This window comes from Marmota flaviventris, chromosome 18, assembly GCF_047511675.1.
Source record: "Marmota flaviventris isolate mMarFla1 chromosome 18, mMarFla1.hap1, whole genome shotgun sequence".
NCBI lineage: Eukaryota > Metazoa > Chordata > Mammalia > Rodentia > Sciuridae > Marmota > Marmota flaviventris.
In genome coordinates, this window is record NC_092515.1 from 12,895,278 (window position 1) to 12,915,472 (window position 20,195).

General features: G+C 45.3%; 1 protein-coding gene and 1 pseudogene across 1 annotated transcript; one reads left to right on the plus strand and one right to left on the minus strand.

Annotated features, from left to right (window-relative positions):
* LOC114079404 (cytochrome P450 2B11-like) overlaps nucleotides 1–20,195 on the minus strand; it is a 267,418-nt pseudogene that overhangs the window by 142,410 nt on the left and 104,813 nt on the right.
* On the plus strand, nucleotides 1,022–15,363 carry LOC114083336 (cytochrome P450 2B1-like). The gene is made up of 9 exons (XM_071604536.1): nucleotides 1,022–1,230; nucleotides 2,258–2,420; nucleotides 2,566–2,715; nucleotides 4,194–4,354; nucleotides 7,344–7,520; nucleotides 8,012–8,153; nucleotides 9,321–9,508; nucleotides 9,694–9,835; nucleotides 13,947–15,363. Exons 1-9 carry the CDS (start codon nucleotides 1,060–1,062, stop codon nucleotides 14,126–14,128), a joined length of 1,476 nt encoding a protein of 491 aa, XP_071460637.1. The 5' UTR covers nucleotides 1,022–1,059; the 3' UTR covers nucleotides 14,129–15,363.

The following is a 20,195-nucleotide window of genomic DNA, read 5'->3' on the forward strand; positions in this document are numbered from 1 at the left end:
GGAAACCTTTATTCTCATATTTGACAAATATGGACTGACCACACCAGAAGCCACATGGGTGAAGGCTCACAGCAAAGGAGAGATAGACTGGAGCAGAGTGGCCAGAGAAACCCGGAGCCATCTTATGGTTTGAATGTTCCCGCCAAAGTTCGTGCTGATATTTGTTGCCACCTTGACAGTCTTAAGAGATCGCAGCTTTTGGATCTCTACAGAGCAGCATATAGAACCCTTCCATAGCAAATTCGGGGATACCTGAAACTTTGGATACTGCTGAACCCTGTAGACACTTTGCTTTACAAATATCTGTATGGAAGTTTAATTGGCAAGTTAGGCTCAGTAGGAGATGAACAAAAGTAGCATATAGAAAAACATAACATGATTACAATAATAGACTGTAATGAAAGTTATGAGTATGGCCTTTCTCTCAAAATATCCCATTGTACTGTGCTCCCCCTTCTTGTGATGTAAGATGGTGCTGCGGCCAGGGGATGAGAGGAGGCGAAGTGAAGGACATAGAAATTGTGATGTAAGCTCAGGCTACTGATGAGCTGATGATGTGCAGGTTGTCACAGCACAGAAATACACACCAGCACCTTCACGAAAAAAATGTCCCTTCACGTGTAGGAAACATCCCTTGGCATATCAAAAGCACACCAACACTCACACGGTGGCAAGTAGGTACGGACAAGTGCAGGCCAGTATAAACAAGCAGACAAATCTTGTGGACAGCTACACGCTCAACCACACACAACTATAGAAGAAAAGATGCAACACACACACACACACACACGCACACACCAGCAAGCCCCCACCCCATGCATTGTGTTATCACTTTCCCAGATTCCCTGCCAACATCTAGGGAGGGGGCGGGTTGCGGGATCAAGCAAGCAGGAAATGTGAGCACTCAGCACCTCTCTGCTACCTTCACACTATGGACAGTTGGACAGTGATGGGAGGGAGGCGGGGAGCAGATGGGGTTGCATAACTGGGTGGGGAGGAGGCTCAGGATAAAAGGTCCAGCTGAGGCTGCAGCTAGTGGACGGCGGTCAGACCAGGACCATGGAGCTCAGTGTCCTCCTGTTCCTTGCTCTGCTCACAGGCCTCTTCCTTCTGCTGGTCAGGGGTCGCCCAAAGGCCCGAGGCCGCCTCCCACCAGGCCCCCGTCCTCTGCCTTTCTTGGGGAACCTTCTGCAGCTACAGAGAGGAGGCTTGCTCAATTCCTTCCTGAGGGTGAGACAGATGGACGGGGCCCTGAGGCGGGCTGGTTGCTGCCTCTGTACTTGGGGATCCCTCAGCAGGAAGAGCAAGGCCTCCTTCCAGCTCAGGGGTTGGGTGGACGGCTGGTGTGTGAAGGGCCTGAGCCTGAATCTTGATGGAGAGTGGTCAGATGGCCAGAGGCATCCCTGCTCAGCTGGAGCTGTGCGAGGGGCGCTGTCCTCGAGGGGGCGGGTGGCCGTGCAGAGGTGTGTGGATGTGAGCTGCGGTGCAGACCTTTGCTGTCCTCTTTCACCCTCGGCTGTGACCTTGGGTGCCTGCCTATCCCTGGAAGAGAGGAACAGGGTGGCACCAGTCCAGGGCATATTATTTCTGCCAACAAGAGGGAGCAGAGGCTGGCCTGAGTCAGGGCTGGGACAGACGCAATATATTCCTCCAGGTTTATCAGTAATCTAGAGATGATTTAAAGTATATTGGAGGATGAACATTTATTATATGTAAATACTACACCATTTTAAGTACTTAATTTTAGCATTCGAGGGGTTTTGGTATTCCAGGGATGTCGTGGGCCAGTTCATGTGGATGCCAAGGAGTGACTGTACTGCCCAGCCGTTTCCCAAGTGGCTGATACGATGGCTTTTACCATTTCATGAGCAAGGCTAGAAGGCCATCACTGTCCCTTCACATCTGCCAAGTGGGTGGGTCAGAGTCGTCCTCTCAGGAAATGGTCAAGAGGCAGAAAGCAGTTGGGTCACAGGAGATTCTTTGAGAGGCGCAGGAGATGTGGCCAGACTCAAGGGCACAGGCAGGATGGCATTAAAATACTGAAGCATGAGGATTCTTAGGGCCCAACCAATCAGAGTGGCTTGCCCGGACTGTGCATTGACCCCTTAGTGGCTGGGTCCTGAGAAGGGAGCTGGCGGCTGAGGGAGGAGGGTCTTGTGGGAGACACCTCTGGACCAATCTGCATCTTAGCATTTCATGGTTAACAACGGAGGTGTGCACGGACTAACATCAACCCTGGTGTGGATGTGCTTGGCAGCTTCGAGAGAAATATGGGGATGTGTTCACGGTGTACTTGGGACCAAAGCCCGTGGTCATGCTGTGTGGGACAGAGGCCATACGGGAGGCCCTGGTGGACCAAGCTGAGGATTTCTCTGGTCGGGGAACACTGGCCATCACTGAGCCAATCTTCCAGGGATACGGTGAGGACCTAGAAGTCCCTGGGATGGGGTGGGATGGAAGATGGGACCTGGGAAAGGGGAGTCTGAGAAGGGAGGACAAGGGGTGGGGACAGAGCCAGACTCCTTCCAACTTCCTCTGCAACCCATGCCTCTCCTACACCCCCAGGTGTGACCTTTGCCAATGGAGAACGTTGGAAAACCCTTCGGAGATTCTCTCTGGTCACCATGAGGGACTTCGGGATGGGAAAGCGGAGCATTGAGGAACGGATTCAGGAGGAGGCTCAGTGTCTGGTGGAGGAGCTGAGGAAATCCAAGGGTGAGGCCCAGGGATGCACAGGAAAGAAAGACAGTGGACTAGAGAGGGATGTGGGGTGCACAGCAACAGAAAGACAGAGAGGTACATGTGGGCAGAGAAAGAAGGGCAGAGACAGAGATAAAGAAACAGAGAGATGGGAATGGAGATGGAGACGGCAAGTGAGAAACCAAGAAAGTTAGGGAAAGAGATGTGAAGTTTTTAGCTTCCAAGACAGACTGAGTGATTAGCTTGCCATTCACTTGTGTTCAGGGAAATCAATTTATGGATTGATCGTATGTGTCAAAGTCAAAAATAGGACATGTCAAAGAAAGCAAAGAGAAGCAACAGATTGGCAGACATGGAAAATAATGAACTGTGTTTTTCTTTCCTTGGGTGATGTGCCAGCAAGCAAAGAGGCAGGGGCTGTGTTCTGCTCTGGGGCAGCCCCAGGACACTTCTGGTGATTTTAGATTCTTCATAATGTGGTGTGTAGGTGGCAGGCCCTTTATCAGCACGTCCACCTCATTTATACCAGGCCTTCATCTTCACTCTTAGCAACACTTCTCAGGAGACTCTGAGACATCTATGTAGAGCCAGGAAGGAGTGACAGGGACAGAGAGACTGATAAGAAGGACACAGGAACAGAGCGACAGAGACAGGGAAGGAGAAGGAGACAGTGATGGAAAAAAAGAAAGAGAAAAATGAGAGAGAGAGAGAGAGAGAGAGAGAGAGAGAGAGAGAGAAAGAGAATGAGAGAGGTAAAAAGAAAGGAAGACAATTGGAGATAGAAAATTAGAGGGACAGACAGACAAACCTCAAAGAAAGGTCTGCAGAGGAATGAGCAAAAGCAGGTGAGATCCAGAGACAGGGGTTGCACTCACCTGAGGTTCCTGGGCTCCCAGCTCCCTCCTTCCCAGCCTCAGGGACCAGGACTGCACCTGCGAAGCACAGGCTTCAGCGAGCAAATGAAGAATGATTCAAACAAGACCAGAGAGTCCTTGGCATGGAGCGAAGATACTACCTGGGTGTGGGAGTGAGGGGTGCAGCCATCGGGGCTTCTGAATCTGCACAAGGCATCGATGGAGCTCTGCTTTGCAGCCCTGCCCCAAAGACTTGACTCTAGGAGGTCACACAGTCAGAGGTGGGGTCCAGAAGAGAGGCAGGGGAGTGGCCAACAGCACTGGCTCTGTCTCTGGGTCTGAATGCTGCCCTCAGGAAGGAGAAGCTGTGCAACCTTCCATTACTCGACCTGTCTGACCAACTGTAAAGTGGGAGGTAATAATAGAAGAGCATCTTCCTTACAAAGTTTTGGTAAAAACTGATTGAAAGAAATGTGAGTTCTAAGAGTAGGGCCTGACAGTCTGTGCCAGCGCAAGCTGTTACAATTATTCTTTTTATTTTGGAGCAGTGGTGGACAGTCACAGAGAGATGGGGCAGCAGCCAGATTGTCCCCAGGCTCTGGAGTCTGTGACCTGTGACCTGCCGCCTTCTCCTCCTAGGGGCCCTCCTGGACCCCACCTTCCTCTTCCAGTCCATCACGGCCAACATCATCTGCTCCATCGTCTTTGGAGAACGCTTCGACTATAAAGACCGAGAGTTCCTGCGGCTGTTGGACATGTTCTACCAGTCATTCGCGCTGATCAGCTCCTTCTCCAGCCAGGTCAGTGGCAGGAGGAGAAGAGGACGAGGGGGACATTCAGGGAGGTGGGAAAGGATGGTCAGTTCTGGGGGCAAAGAAATGCATTTAGGGCCGAAGAAGGACAGAGACCACATGGAGAGAAAGGGATGTTGACTCCTGGAGGGGAAGAGGGGGAAGGGAGTAGGAAGGTTGAAAGAAAGGAAGGGGAGGGAAGGGGAGGGAGAAACACAGGGTCAGAAAGACTAAGAAAACTAGGGCGTGGCTGTTCCCGGACAGGCTCAATTGATATGGTCGAAGTCATCATTTACTCAAAGCTCTCTTCAGGTTCAATGCAGTCCCCATCAAAAGGCCAGGTGTTTTAATCAGTGTTTTTTTTTTTTTTTTTTGCTGCTCACTAAAGTATCTGACCAGAAGAATTGTAGAGGAGGAAAAGTTTATTTAAGGGCTCAGGGTTTCAGAGGTCTCAATCCATAGACAGCAGGCTCCATCGCTCAGGGCTCCAGATGAGACAAGAGCCACAAGGCAGGAGAGTGTGGCAGAGGGAAGGAGGTCACATGGCGATCAGAGAGCAGAGAAAGAGACTCCACTCTCCAGATACAAATATATACCCAGATACCTTGTCCACTTCCTCCAGCCACACCCCACCTGCCTCCCGTGACCATTCAGTTAATCCCACCAGGGATTAATTCACTGATTAGGTTAAGGCCATAACCCAATAATTTCTCCTCCAAACTTTCTTGTATTGTCTTACACGTGAACTTCTAGGGGACACCACATCTAAACCAGAACACCAGGTGATATTCTCTGCAGAACTAGGAAAAACAGGTCTAGAATTCATTTGGAAGAATAAAAGACCCAGAATAGCCAAAGCAATAATGAGTTAGAAGAGCCACAGTGGAGGCATCACAATATCTGGTCTCAAATCATACTGCAGAGACAGAAACGAAACAGCATGGTCTTGGCCTTCCAACACTCACCAAGACCAGTGGAACAGAATGAAAGGCACGAGACAAATCCACACAGACACAGTCACCTGATCCTTCACAAAGGTGACAAAAATATATGTTGGAGAAATTTAACAGATGGTGCTAAGAAAACTGGGTATCTATATGTAGAACATTGTAACTAGATCTCTATGTTTAAAAAAGTATTTTAAGATGTTGATGGAGCTTTTTTTAAAAAATCATTTTTATTTATATGTGGTGCTGAGAATCAAACCCAGTGCACTGCACATGCTAGGTAAGAGCTCTACCACTGAGCCACAACCCCAGGCCCTAGATCTCCATGTTTAGCACAGAAAAATCAACTCAAAATGGATCAAAGACCTAGGAATTAGAGAGGAAACTTTGCAACTGCTAGAAGAAAACTTAGGGGCAGAAATCCACCATATTGGCACAGGAACCAACTTCCTTAACAAGACCCTTAAAGCTCAAGAAAGGAAACCAAAAATCAGTAAGTGGGATGCCACCATATTAAAAAAGTTTCTGCACAGCAAAAGAAATTAAAGAGCATAAGAGAGGGCCTACAGAATGGGAGAAAATCCCTGCCAGCTACTCCTCTGACAGAAGATAAATACCCAGAATATATAAAAAGCTCAAAAACAATACCCAGTTGATAAATGGGCAAAAGATCTATATAAACATTTTCAAAAGAAAAATAAAAATGGCCAACAAATACATGAAAGAATGTTCAACATCCACAGCAATCAGGGAAATGCAAATGAAAACTACACTGAGATTTCATCTGACTCTAGTCAGAATGGCAATCATCAAGAATACAAATAATAATAATTTCTGGTGAGGATGTGGGGAAATAGGTACACTCATATTTTTGGTGGGAATTAAAATTAGTACAACCACTTTGGAAAGCAGTATGGAGATTCCTCAAAAGATTAGAAATAGAACCACCACATGAACCAGATATCCCACTCCTTGGTATGTATCCAAAAGATCTAAAATCAGGATACTATAGTGATATGTGAATACTAATGTTTATAGATGTGCAATTCACAATAGTCATATTATGGATCTAGCATAGGTGCCAATCAACAGACTAAGATAAAGAAAATGTGGTGTCTATACACAATGGCATTCTACTCAGCTATAAATAAGAATGAAATTATGCCATTTGCAAGTAAATGGATGTATGGGAGAAATTAAGTGATATAGCCAGATTCAGAAAGTTATGGATTGAATGTTTTTTTTTCTTGTATGTAGAAGCCAAAGGGCAGGGGAGAAGACATATTAAAAATGAGGTGTCTCTCAAAAAACAGAAGAAAGAACTGAGTGTGGTGGTGCACACCTATAATCTCAGTAGCTCAAGAGGCTGAGGCGGGAGTATCAGGGATTCAAAGCCAGCCTCAGCAACTTATCCAGCCTAAGTCACTTAGCAATTCAGAAAGACCCTGTCTCTCCATGCTTAAGTGCCCCTGGGTTCAATCCCCAGTACCACAGAGTAGAGGAACAAGATTGGGAGGTATGGAGAAGGGGAGGATTGGGGAAGTACTGGGGGCTGAATAATGTTATGTCGGTGTACAAATATCATACAAGGATTCATGTGTATATAAATCATGATGTACTAATTAAGATAATAGTAGAACCAACAGAAAAAGGATGGGCAGAGTGGATGGGGAGAGAAGGGAAGAGAAAGGGAAGGTACTGGGGATTGAAATTGATCAAATTAGAGTATGTGCATGTATGAATATGGCATAGTGATTTGCACTGTTATGTACAATTACAAGGTGCCAAAAATATTTTTTAAAAACCAAGAAGGAAAAGAAAAAAGCAAATGAGGGCTTGGGAGAAAGAATAAAGGAAAAAAGAGAAGACAAAGAGAGCGGGGATAGAGATTGATTCTGATGAGGGGTGGAGGAGGGAGAGGGTGAAGAAGAGAAGGGGGGGAGGGGAAAGACAGAGGTTCCCCACAGAGGCGTTGGGCCCTGCATGGCTGCCCTCCACGTGACTTGCTAGCTAGGCCCCTGGAACTCCTCAGTGCCCCTTCCTTCTTGCAGGTGTTTGAGTTCTTCTCCGACGTCCTGAAGCACTTTCCCGGCACCCACAGGCAAGTCTACGAGAACCTGCAGGAGGTCCTCACCTTCATCGGCCACAGTGTGGAGAAGCACCGAGCAACCCTGGACCCCAGCGCCCCCAGAGACTTCATCGACGCCTACCTGCTCCGCATGGACAAAGTGAGGCCTGGGGCGGGGAGGTGGGGGAAAGAGGGAGGTTGGAGGAAGGAGTAGGCAGGGGGGAGGGGCGGGAAGGACGGAGGAGGGGGAGGAGCTGGGGGGGGAGAGGAAGACCAGGGAAAGGAGGAGGGGACGGACATGAGAGGGAGAGGGGAAGGGGCGCTGGGTGATGGGGACACACAGGGACCAAAAGAAACAGGAGAAAAGACCCTTAGAGGCAGGAAGGGACTGGGGACAAAAACCAGAAACAAGCCAAAGAGACAGAGAGAGAGAGAGAGAGAGAGAGAGAGAGAGAGAGAGAGAGAGAGAGAGAGAGAGAGACACCAAGCCAGGCAGAGCCATGAGGAGGAGAGAGACTCGGGGTTGGCCCTGCTGAGACCCAGGGACCCCGGGGGAGACCCAGAGACAGAGGGAGGGGCCTGGGGGGCAGGCGCGTCCCCAGTGGGCTCCAGGCCCTGACCTGCCCTCCCTCTCCACACCTCTGGGCCCAGGAGAAGTCCAACCTGCAGAGCGAGTTCCACCACAAGAACCTCGCCATTACCTTGCTGTCCCTCTTCTTCGCGGGCACCGAGACCACCAGCACCACTCTGCGCTACGGCTTCCTGCTCATGCTCAAGTACCCTCACGTGGCAGGTGGGCCCGGGAGAGCAGGTGGGGAGGGTCCTCTGGTCCCCTCCTGGCTGCAGAGGTGGGGCTGGGGTCCTCCATGGATGAGAGGCAACCTCCCCTCTGTTTCAGGAGCTCAGGAGGTCTCCCGCTGAGCCCGTGCTGTGGGCCGGTGGTGAACGTAGAATCTGTTGACTTGATCTTCTAAGGTTTTCTGGGATCTTTCATTTATTTATCCAACCTTTTATTGATTCACATACATTGAGACTCCCTGATTCTTTCATCAATGATTCATCCAAGGACATTCACATTCTTCACTCACTTGGACAGTGAGTGAACTCGTTATTGATTCATGGCTCATTCATAGGCCTGGACCCACCCATCCTTCCCTGAACTAGATCTCATTCCTTAATCATTCCATCAAATAGTCTTCAGTCCATCCTTCTTGCATTAAGTAAATAGTTCATTTATTCATTCCTCATTTATTTATCCTTTGATCTATGCATTCATTTTCTCCATTATTTATGCATACCTCCACTAATTATTCATCTATGTACTTCATAAATCAAGCATTCATGTGATTAGTGATTCATAAGGTTTATTTTTTGTCCAAGAACCATTATTAATGGATTTATTAATTTTTCCACCTTGATAAGTTGAATACATCATCCATTCATTGGTCTGCTCATTCATTCATTAATCTTCACATTCAGGCATTGATTTATTATTGATAGGATTGATGTAGGTGGCCATTTCTTTATCATTTGTTCACGGATTCACCACTGGTCTTTTCCACTGTTGTGTTCCGGAGGAACTAACCCAGAGCTTCACCTGTAATGCACTCAGGATAAATATTAGATATTTTTTATTCATCTTGGATGGGTTTGACAGGTTTTTAGCTTGGAGTCCTTCATCTAAAATTGCCTGTGAAATCATGGTTTGTGTGTGTGTGTGTGTGTGTGTGTGTGTGTGTTTGTACACACACAGAGTACCTGTGCACGGGGGAGATGACTTATACATTCATTAGAATTCAAATGATGAGAATTGTGGTTGCATCTCCCTCTTCCCATCCCCCAGCTGATTGTTCTGAGGGTATCAATGATCTGAGCCTTGATGTAGGAATTTTGTGGCTTAGTAGTCCACAGAGAACAGCCTCACTGATGAAACAGCTCATTGGTCCCCTTTTCTGTGCAGAAAGAGTCAAAGAGGAGATTGCACAGGTGATTGGCTCACATAGGCCACCTGCCCTCGATGATCACTCCAAAATGCCATACACAGAGGCAGTCATCTACGAGATTCAGAGATTTGGAGACATCCTCCCCATTGGTGTGCCCCACATAGTCACTAAAGACACTGTCTTCCGAGGGTACCTCATCCCCAAGGTGAGCCCAGCTGGGTTTGGGTCTGCTCTCTGTGGGCGTCCTTGATTCACTTAATGCCTAGTTTCAACCTCCTGTGCGTTTCTTGGCAGGGCCCCTTGTTTTCATTTTTGTTTGTTTTATCACTTTACTTATTTTTCATGGGGCCACGAATGGCACTGTCTCTTGATCTTTCAACCTTTCCTCAGAACACTGAAGTGTACCCCATCCTGAGCTCTGCTCTCCATGACCCGCATTACTTTGAAGAACCAGACACCTTCAACCCTGACCACTTTCTGGATGCCAACGGGGCACTGAAGAAGAACGAAGCTTTTATCCCCTTCTCGGCAGGTAGGCTGGACCTGGGATCCCTTTGCAGACACCAGGGGCAGGTCCCATCAGACATGATAGGTCTTTGTTTTGTGAGGGCTCAGCATATTCCAGTTGCTTTACCTGTACTGTCCCATTCCATCTTCACTACCGCCCTGCTAGGAGACTTGAGAAATGACATTATGTCCCAAGACTCGCCTTGATAAGCAGGACCTTTGGGCAAATGTTGGAAAATCCCTAGACCTGAGCAAAGTCGTTTTCTTAAAAATCAACAACCAAAAATTATTTATTAGCATGACTCCAAGCCCAGTGCTTAATAAAGGGCTAAGATAATGCAGCTACAAACTCAGAGAGGTTTCATCCCTAGTCTATTGCCTCCATATGACCCAGCTATCCCACTCCTTGGTTTTCATCCAGAAGAACTAAAATCAGCATACTATAGCTATAAATGCATACCAATGTTTATAATGACAGAATTCACAATAGCAATGTTATGGAACCAGCCTTGGTGTGTGTCAGCAGATAAAGGGATAAAGAAAATGTCATATAGTTGCAAGGCATGACTAATCCCAGCAGCTTGGGAGGCTGAGCAGGAGGATTGCAAATTCAAAGCCAGCTTCAGCAACTTAGAAAGGTCCTAAGTAACTCTGTGAGACCTTGTCTGTAAATAAAATGTAAAAAAGGACTGGGAATGTGGCTTAGTGGTTAAGCACCCCTGAGTTCAATGTTCAATACCAGTACCAAAAAAAAAAAAAAAAGAAAAGAAAATATGGGGTGTGTATTCGTCCACACAGAAGAATGAAATAATATCATTTGCTGGTAAATTGATAAACAGATGGAACTGGAGAACATTATGCTATATAAATAAGCCAGCTTTAGAAAGTCAAGTGTGAAATGTTTCTTTCATGTGGAAACTACAGGGGAAAAAAAGGAATAAAAAAGCCATCTCATGAAAACAGAAGTGAGACCAGTAGAGCAGAGGAAGGGGATCCAGGCAGAGGGCGAAGGAGAAGGAAAGGGAGCTACTTGGGAATAAAACTGACCAATTTATGCTCTGTGCATGTACAGACTCACAAACCCCACTTTTATCTATAATTATAATACAACAACTAAAAAATAAATAAATAGAGGGGAAACCAGTAAAGAAGAGGAAGGTGGGGACACGGCTCTGGCTCAGTGAGGGGAGGGAGGAAGGAAGTATAGAGAAGTCCTGGGAACCAAGATCATTATGTGCACATATAAATATGTCACAGTGAATCTCTGATGTCTAATTATAATGCATCAATAAAAATATACAGATACAATTCCTGCTCCAGGGGGAGAAGGATGTTCATCAAATTGTCCCCAAATAATGATCTTATTAAATTATTAAATGCCTGGCGCTTAGAACCGCCTGGCACAAAGTCAGTTACTATGGTTAATAATCTGGCGTTATTTGGGAGCACAAAGTAGGAAATATTAATTTTGGTGGGTAGGTGAGGAAAAGCTCACCTGAGAAACTGGTTTCCAGGCAGAGGCCTGGTGGGTGAGTGTTGATCAGCTATGGGAAAGAAGGTTCCAGGTGGAGGCAACAGCAGGGCAGAGTTAGGTGGCCCATTAGAGCAACTGTAAGAAGCCCCGGGTGTAGATTAGGAAAGGGATTAAGTGTGAGGAGCTCACTTGGGAAGGGCCTTGAGGGCTGGGGAGGAATTTAGATTGATCTGTGAGCAATGGGTCTGGGGAAAATCTTTTATTTTATTTTATTTTTTTGTACCACGGATTGAACCCAGGAATGTTTAACCACATCCCAGCCCTTTTTATTTATTTTTTAAATTCAGAAACAGGGTCTCGCTAAATTGCTTACAGCCTTGCTAAGTACTGAGGCTGGCATTGAATTTACAACCATGCTTCAGGCTCCCCATCCTCTGGGATTACAGGCATGGGGCGCCTTGCACGGCTTGGGGAAAGTCTTGGACACACTTGGCCCTGTTCCCACTCCACACTCTGGTTTGGTAAAAGAAAATTTCAGACAAGGTAAATTTTGTAGAGTTTATTTGAGCAAAGTAACGATTCACGAATTGGACCACATCCTGCAGTGGTGAAGCTTTAGAGAGTTCCACCCAGCTGCATGGGCAGGTAGTGACATAGAAAGAAAAAGGAACCAAATAGCAGAAACAGCTGGGTTGGTCCAGAGGCTGGTCCACGTGGCCGCCTTTGGAGTGTCTGAGCAGTTGGTAGCTTGTGATTGGCTGAAGAGCTGCGCTGGGATTGGCTGAAGAGCAGCGCTGGGATTGGCTGAGGCTTGGTTATTTGTTCCAGGAATGTGGTCTCAGTTCGGTTGCCCTTTAGTTAATATTAAGTTACTGTGCAGTTTACTCAGAGGGGTTTAGGCCAGATTTAACTTGAAAGCTCCACCCAAGGAAACCCCAACATCCAGGTTCCTCATGTTTGGGGAGGAAGGAAGGCCCCAGAAACAAGATCCTATTTATGAGTTCCATCAGTGACTTCAGTGGCCCAGGGCTCTGGCTTAGCTCCCGGCTCAGTGGAATGTGATCCTCAGGGTCCTTGTTCTGTCTTCAGTGAGAGCAGGGAACACATGGGGTGGTAAGTGAAGGTCAGCTCCCCATCCAGTAGCCCCGTCCTAAGTTTAGGGAGAGACAGAGACTTAGAGGAGTAAGGACTGAAACAGAGCTAAGCAACGGAGAAGAGATGGGGACTAGACAGAGAGAGGGATGGAGACAGTCTATTAGAGACAGAGAACCTGAGACCACAGAGGAAGGAGAGAGAGAGAGAGAGAGAGAGAGAGAGAGAGAGAGAGAGAGAGAGAGAGAGAGAGAATGGATAGACAGGAGTGAAGAAGAAAATGTAAAATGGATAAAACAAACAAAAACCAAAACAAAACAGTGCTTCTTAGGTATAGACCAAGACAGAGGCAGAGTGAAAGAAGGCGGAAGAAGAGCAAAGTGAACCAAAAGAGTATTGGAATAAAGGAGGCTAAGAAGGGGGGGGGGGTGTGCTGAGAGAAGATAACAGGCCTTAGGGACTTGGAAAGATCTGGATCCCCAGCCAGTTCCAGGAGAAGAACCCTCCCAGAGAACTGCCCTGAGTACTTCCAAGGTCCCATCTCCTGACATCTGGAAATGCCAAAAGAACACAGACCCCTTGCCAGATGCATCCAAGCAGGCACAACTTTGCAGCAGCTTGAAAGGTGAGGTGGATGCCTGGAATCCTGCCCTCCACTGGGCCTTCCCAGGGTGGTCAGATTGCAGATGAGGAAGGACTGAAGTACCTGGAGGCGCTCTGTGTCCCTGCCTGACTTTTCAGGCTGTCTCTGTCCTCCATCCTCTCTAAGCCTGTGGTCTGGAAATAAGAGGGGTTTTTCCAAACCCCTCTGAGTATCCATCTGAGGGAACCCATAGAAAACCAGCTTATGGGCATTGGTCCCATTGACAACTTCATGAATAATTTTTGGGGGAGAATTTTTGAAGCTGGTGGATTTCAGGTTGAAACTAGAAGAAAACCAGAGACAGACATATAGTATAGTGTGTATATATAGTGACCTGGCAGTAGGTCCTTCTGCAGTTCTGCTCCCAGGACACAGCTCATGCTGAATAACACAGAGTGCCAGAAACACACACACACACACACACACACACACACACACACACACACACACACACACTTACTGGTTCTTAGATCCAGACATAGCAATAACTACACCTGTAGGATTCCTAATGCAAGCCAGGTGTTAGTCTAGGAGTTTCTACAAATTCCATCTTTACCTTTAGTCATCCTGCCAGTGCCTGATAAGTACTATGCTCTTCGTGAGAAAAGAAGAACATTAAAAATGTCAAGTCAGAAATATACACACACATACCTACACACTGACACACCCAAACATAAGTGGGTTCTTATCTCCTATGAGGCCACTGAACCCTTTGAACATCAAACAATAGCTATAAACTCTCTCCTATAACAATCAACATGAAGATCCACCAGCTGAAGATTGGGACATTTATCCTGAAGACCCAACAGGTTAAAGATCAAGCCTGTGAAAATCCGTAGCAGTGCACAGGTGCCTGGGCTCTGGGGTATGGCAGGCAAAGCATGTGCCCTGGCCCTGAGCCCACATGGTGATCCTCTGTGCCCACAGGGAAGCGCATCTGTCTTGGTGAAGGCATCGCTCGCAACGAACTGTTCCTCTTCTTCACCACCATCCTCCAGAACTTCTCTGTGGCCAGCCCCGTGACTCCCCAGGACATCGACCTCACTCCCCAGGAGAGTGGTGTGGGCAGAGTGCCCCCAACATACCAGATCCGCTTCCTGCCCCACTGAATGGGCTGAGGGAAAAGGGCCAAAGGATCCAGGGTCATTGTTTCTACCCTGTAGGGAATGACCGCGATGGCCTCCACATTTTCCTGTGTCTGAGAGACCTGCTGTGGACCAGCATCTTCCCTGTCCTTGTCTGCATCAACATGGGAAGGTCCTTTGTGTAGTCCTACTTCCTTCCATCATGCTGTAGCTCTTCCCAGGCTCTCAGGTGTACTCCTTTCCCCTATTCATAGAATTTCAAAAGTCAGAACCAACCTTGAAGGTATTCAAGTACCTTTCTAGGTGTATATAACTGGGGACAGAAGAGGAAACTTGGCAGTAGGTCCTTCTGCAGTTCTGCCTCCCAGGACACAGCTCATGCTGAATAAATTCTCCCTTGCTCAGAATAAATACAGTCCCATTTATCCACTCCTTGTGCTCCATATCTGTGCTGAAGGGCTTCACATATGACCTCTCTCTCTCTTTCTGTCATCTCTCTCTTGTTTTGGCAATAGGGAATGAATTCAGGGACTGCCGCAGTCTGGCTGGGCACAAAATCACGTGAATAAAAAAAATTCTGATCCATTTTTTCATGAGAGCTCCTCATATAAGATCTATGGACATATGCACATATAGACATACAACACAAAACAGAAGTGTGCACACATGACATACAACACATAAGACAATAGTAAAGGCCTTGTAGCTTTACCTAGGTGAAATCTCCATTGCAATGTTTAAAAACTCCACAGTCAAAAAATAAAACTGATCAGAAAAACATTAACCTAGGTTTGTATGAGCTCAAAAAATAAAATAGAACTTTAGGATGTGGGAAAAGGCAATAATAAAATAGATATTGAAAAAAGCATCCTGGTTAATCACTGTCGCAGATGTAAGAATAGCCAAGCTGGAGCTCTGGATATCAGCTGTTATGGATTTGAGTCAAATCATCTTCTTTTTGGTCTGTAGAAATTGCTTTAGTTAGTCTCTCTGGAATCCAGATCGGTTGCTGTTCTCCCTGTGGAAAAACACAAACAGAACCCCGACTCCAGACAATCACTGGGTCAGGACCTTTCCATTGTCCTGTTAGAATATCTTTCCAAAGTACCTTAGGCTTATGTACATTTTTTGGATACATATGTCTTTCAGCAGCACTACGTCCTGACGAATCCAAATTTAAAAAGTTTAGAGTAAAAAGCATTATTTTAAGTTTATCTTTGGGGGATATATACCCCTTAAAGATCCTTTTAAATTTAAGTCTTTCAAAAGCATTCTGCCTTAGTTTTTAGAATTACTTTAGTCCTTTTAATTTTTTGATGTGGTTTTAAACCAATTTCCTTCTAGTTTAATGTTTTCTAAATTGGCTCTTGTCTATAAATTTTAACACCCTCATCTGAGTCTTCTAATATCTGCACCACCAGGAATTAAAGTTGATGGGCTTTTTGAAAAAAAATACTAATAATCTCTTTGTTCTTCTATTTTATCCAATATTTGACTGTAAACTTCTCTCTTGTACCTTGTTCTATCTTGAATGTCTGTATCTAATAGTTGTCTTAGCTTTTTGTATTTTTTATCTGAAATACCTTTACTTGACATTTTTAACCATTTTTTATCGTATTTCTATCTTCTAGTTTTTTGTTTGTTTGTTTGTTTGTTTTTCCTAAGGTTTGTACATTCACCCTTAGGTGCTTTTTTTTCCTCTTAGTTTTCTTTTGTTTCCTATTTTGTGGGTTTAAAATTATGTCTTCCTACATCTTTTTTATCTTCCTACATCTTTTCTATCTTTTTTTTTCTTTTTAAATTTCTATACTTCTGTCTTTAAAGTTTTTCACTTCAAATTTTTAATCTTTTTTATCTAAGTATCTTTTATCCTATTATCTTCCCATTTTCATGTGTTTTTTTTTTCCTCTGTCATGAAGGCATCTTAACCACCTTCAATTTAACCTTTTAAAGCCTTTGTAACTTACTTAGACATTTTACAACATTTTCTTTACCACACAAAGATTATCTCATCTAGAAACATTTCTTTTTTTTAACCTTCCATATTAAAATATATTTCCACATCTTGAATCTTTTTATATCTCTTTTTTCTTTTTTCCGCCATGAGGGTATCTCAACCACCTTCAATTTAACCTTTTAAAGCCTTCCAATTATCATCTATACTGCACTTTTAAATGTACTTTTTCACCACCTACAGCTTCACTCTTTTAAACGAGGCTTAGATTCTGTTTAAATCGCTTCAATGTTAGTTTACATGGCTGCCCTTCAACCAAAGGCTTTTTTTTTTTTTAACTCCATTACGAAGCTTTGTCTCAATCTGCCATGTACAAATACCTTTTTCTTCTTTCTTCGTTTCTCAAGCTTTTAAAGTAAGTCTAGTTTCCTCAAAATCTTTTTAAATGGCATTTTACAACTTTTTACTTTACCACACAGAGATTATCTCATCTAGAGACATTTCTTTTTCTTTTAACCTTCCATATTAAAATATATTTCCACATCTTCAATCTTTAACTATCTCTTTTCTAGCCATTAACCCTTTTTATAAATTCACATTCTGAAACAACTCTTATAAAATTTCTGATTTAGACAAATTACTCCACTTTAATAAGATGAAATAATTTCATGTTTTTTTATGGTACTATAATATTATAATTGAAACCCAACTGAAACTTCTTATACTCTTTGTATATAAATTATACATGATAGAATCTTAACTCTTAGTAACCTTGTTTTAGCAAAGACACAGACACAAAGCAATATTAAGCCTTTTTCCATTTACCAATTTATGAAAACACACATAATGTTTAAATATATTACCTTATGGTACTTAATAAGTAAAGAGTACTTGATTTTATATTTATATTTAGTGGTTGATATTTTAACACTTTAGCTTTGTAAATTAATCAGATGTCTGTAAAAACCAAGATCTTTGACAAGTGTAGTAAACAGAACTAGCCATCTTTTTCTTGTTGAAGAAAAATCCTTCTACAGGATACCATGATGGTCCCATTGATATACTTAATAACTCGTCTTTAAAAAGCCATGGGCTACATTTTTGTATTGTATCAACATATGTCCTAACTGTTCTTGGTCTTACTGGGGTGCCTCCTTTCTCTAACAATTTCTCTTCCTCAGAGGCGAACAACTTCAAATCTTGAGTCAACCATTTTCCCCAGTTTGCCTGAGAAAATTCTAGGGACAGGCAACTTGAAATAAAAGCAAAATAAATCAAAACAAGAACACATTGTTTTTTGAAATGGTCACCCATTCTCTCGCCTTCCCTCAGGGACGAGCAATTTCACTTACCTCCAAGTTTTAGACGTTCCGTGTACGGACCACCAAATGCCGCAGTCTGGCTGGGCACAAAATCACGAGCCACCACACACCTTGTAGATTCAAACAGCAACTCTTTATTCTGAGGGCCATTGCCAAGTAGGTATGACGCATGGCATAACCCAGGTCATTTGCAGTGACATTGCATGTAAGGTGACCTTGCTCAAGGACCAGGGCGGATCCAGGTTTAGGGTGTATCCTGCTGGGATTAGGGAGTTCCCGCTCCTTGGGTTTAGGGCGGTTCCAGGTTTAAGGTGTACCCTGCTGGGAATAGGGCGTATCCTGCTGCCTCAGGCGCACCCACTCCTTGACTTCCCATTGAGTTCTCCGGGATTCAGAGAGTATTTGGGATCCAGAACGGGGATTTGGCCCAGAACGTGAATTCGCCCCAGAACGTGATTTGGGCCCAGAACGTGAATTTTTTTTATTCACGTGATTTAAATGGTTTAATTTAAATTAGGTAAACAGCTGTTAAGGATTGTTTTTAAAGGTGGTTAACAGATCTGTTTGTTTACTAATTTAAATTAGGTAAACAACTGTTAAGGATTGTTTTTAAAGGAGGTTAACAGATCTGTTTGTTTACTTTCACCTTTCCTTTTCATTATATTTAATAATTCTTTTCAGGATAATGTCTCTTTAGCATCATTGCCAGAATTCCTATCTTCATCCCAGTGCCGGTGAAGACAAAGATAAAACCAAACTCCAGCTTCTATGATAGCTATCACAGTAAACTGTATAAACTGATGCATCAATGAATATAACTCAACAAGTAATGGTCAATCAAGGACTCGATTTACTTTGGGAGGAAATGGACATATTGATAGACTCCTCCGCTTTGAACTGCCTGCAGAACTTGCCTGGACTATATATCACTTGTATGCATTGTGAACTCTCGTTTGGTGCAGCGAATTGTGGTAGTGCTGGCATATCTTTGCTGATGGTGTCACCAGTGATGCAATTTTTCCAAAGGAGCCGTCAATTGGCTTGGTGTCGTGGCATTTCTGTATCCTCCTCCCTTCTGCTAGTGATGGTCTAAAATTTGGGGGCCAACAGAGGTGAGGCAAGAACCTCACCCCCCCACTGGTGCATAGGCCTATCCACAAGTATGGCTGTATGCTGGACCGGTAGTCAGTGACGGGTATGATCCAATTGCAGTGGTATCAACCTAAGACAGGAGGCTGACCCCTAGAGGTCAGTTTTTCCCATGACGGGTAAGAACCATATGTTGAATTGGACAACCTACCAGGCATGGTCCTTAAGCCACATTGCTTGTCTTTTAATTAATCAGAAGGGGGGAGATGCTGAGGGCCATTGCCAAGTAGGTATGATGCATGGCATAACCCAGGTCATTTGCAGTGACATTGCATGTAAGTTGACCTTGCTCAAGGACCAGGGCGGATCTAGGTTTAGGGTGTATGCTGCTGGGATTAGGGAGTATCCCGCTCCTTGGGTTTAGGGCGGTTCCAGGTTTAAGGTGTACCCTGCTGGGAATAGGGCATATTCTGCTGCCTCAGGCGCACCCACTCCTTGAGTTCCCGTGGGATTCAGACAGTATTTGGGATCCAGAACATGGATTTGGCCCAGAACGTGTCTGTAAGTGCCAGTGACAGTTCGAGAATAAAGAGTTGCTGTTTGAATCTACAAGGTGTAGATGGTGGCTCGTGATTTTGTGCCCAGACTGCGGCAGGGGACATTTACCCGCCCCCCTAGAGTCAGGGTTGCACTAAGTTGCTAAGGCCCTGCTAAGTGGCTAAGGCTAGCTTTGAACTTGCAATCCTCCTGCGGCACTTGGATTACTGGCTTTCCAACCCCAAACCTGGCAGCCCTCTCTTAAGGCCTCTCCCCAACAGCCCCCTGAATTGGGTGTGGTGATCATGCCCATTTTACAGATCAGTAACCGAGGACAGGAGAGATCCTTTTCTCCTGAGGTCCCAGAGCTAGCGGGTGGAGGAGCCAGGCTGCACTCTGGCTCCAGAACCCAAACTCTCCCCACAGACCCTTCCTCCATATACATGTACATATATACATACATACATATATATGTATACCTGTATATGAATATATATATATTTATATTGAGATAAATTAACATAACACAAAATCAACCATTTTGAAGTGTAGAATTTAGTTCATTCCCAATGGTGAACAAGTACCACCATCTCGTTCCCGATGTTCATGTCACTCCTCCCCAAACCCCTGCACCTATTAAACAGCCATCCTCAGTCCCACTGTCCCAGACCCTGCAAACACCAACCTCGTTTCTGTCTGATGGACCTGCCTGGTCCAGTCATCTCACATAAAGGAATCGTCCGACGTGTGGTCGCGTGTGTTGGGTCCCCCACACCGAGGACGCAGTCTTGCCCGCCGTGGTCCTTCCCTGCTGTTCCTGGCTGCCTGTCCCTGCAGCTTCTCTCCAGGGAGGGGCCTCCTCAGCCCACGTGTCCTGAACAGCACGATTCCACGGTGGCACCTTGGATCCCTGGACATTTATTTGAAATCTTCTGAAATCAAACCAACATCCAAAGCCTGACCTCCCACGTCAGGAGGGGACCCCACCATTTTGCCCATGGCTTATTGATGGTCATGTCCCCAGGCACTTTTCAGAAGGACTGCCAGCTCTGTGAAGGGACAGCCTGCCGTCTCCTTCACTGCTGCCCTCGGAGCGCCCCAGCAGTGTGTGGCCTCTGACGGGCCTTCAGAATACCTGCTGGATGTGCGTGGATAAAAGACAACATCAGCCACCCTCCACCCACCCTAA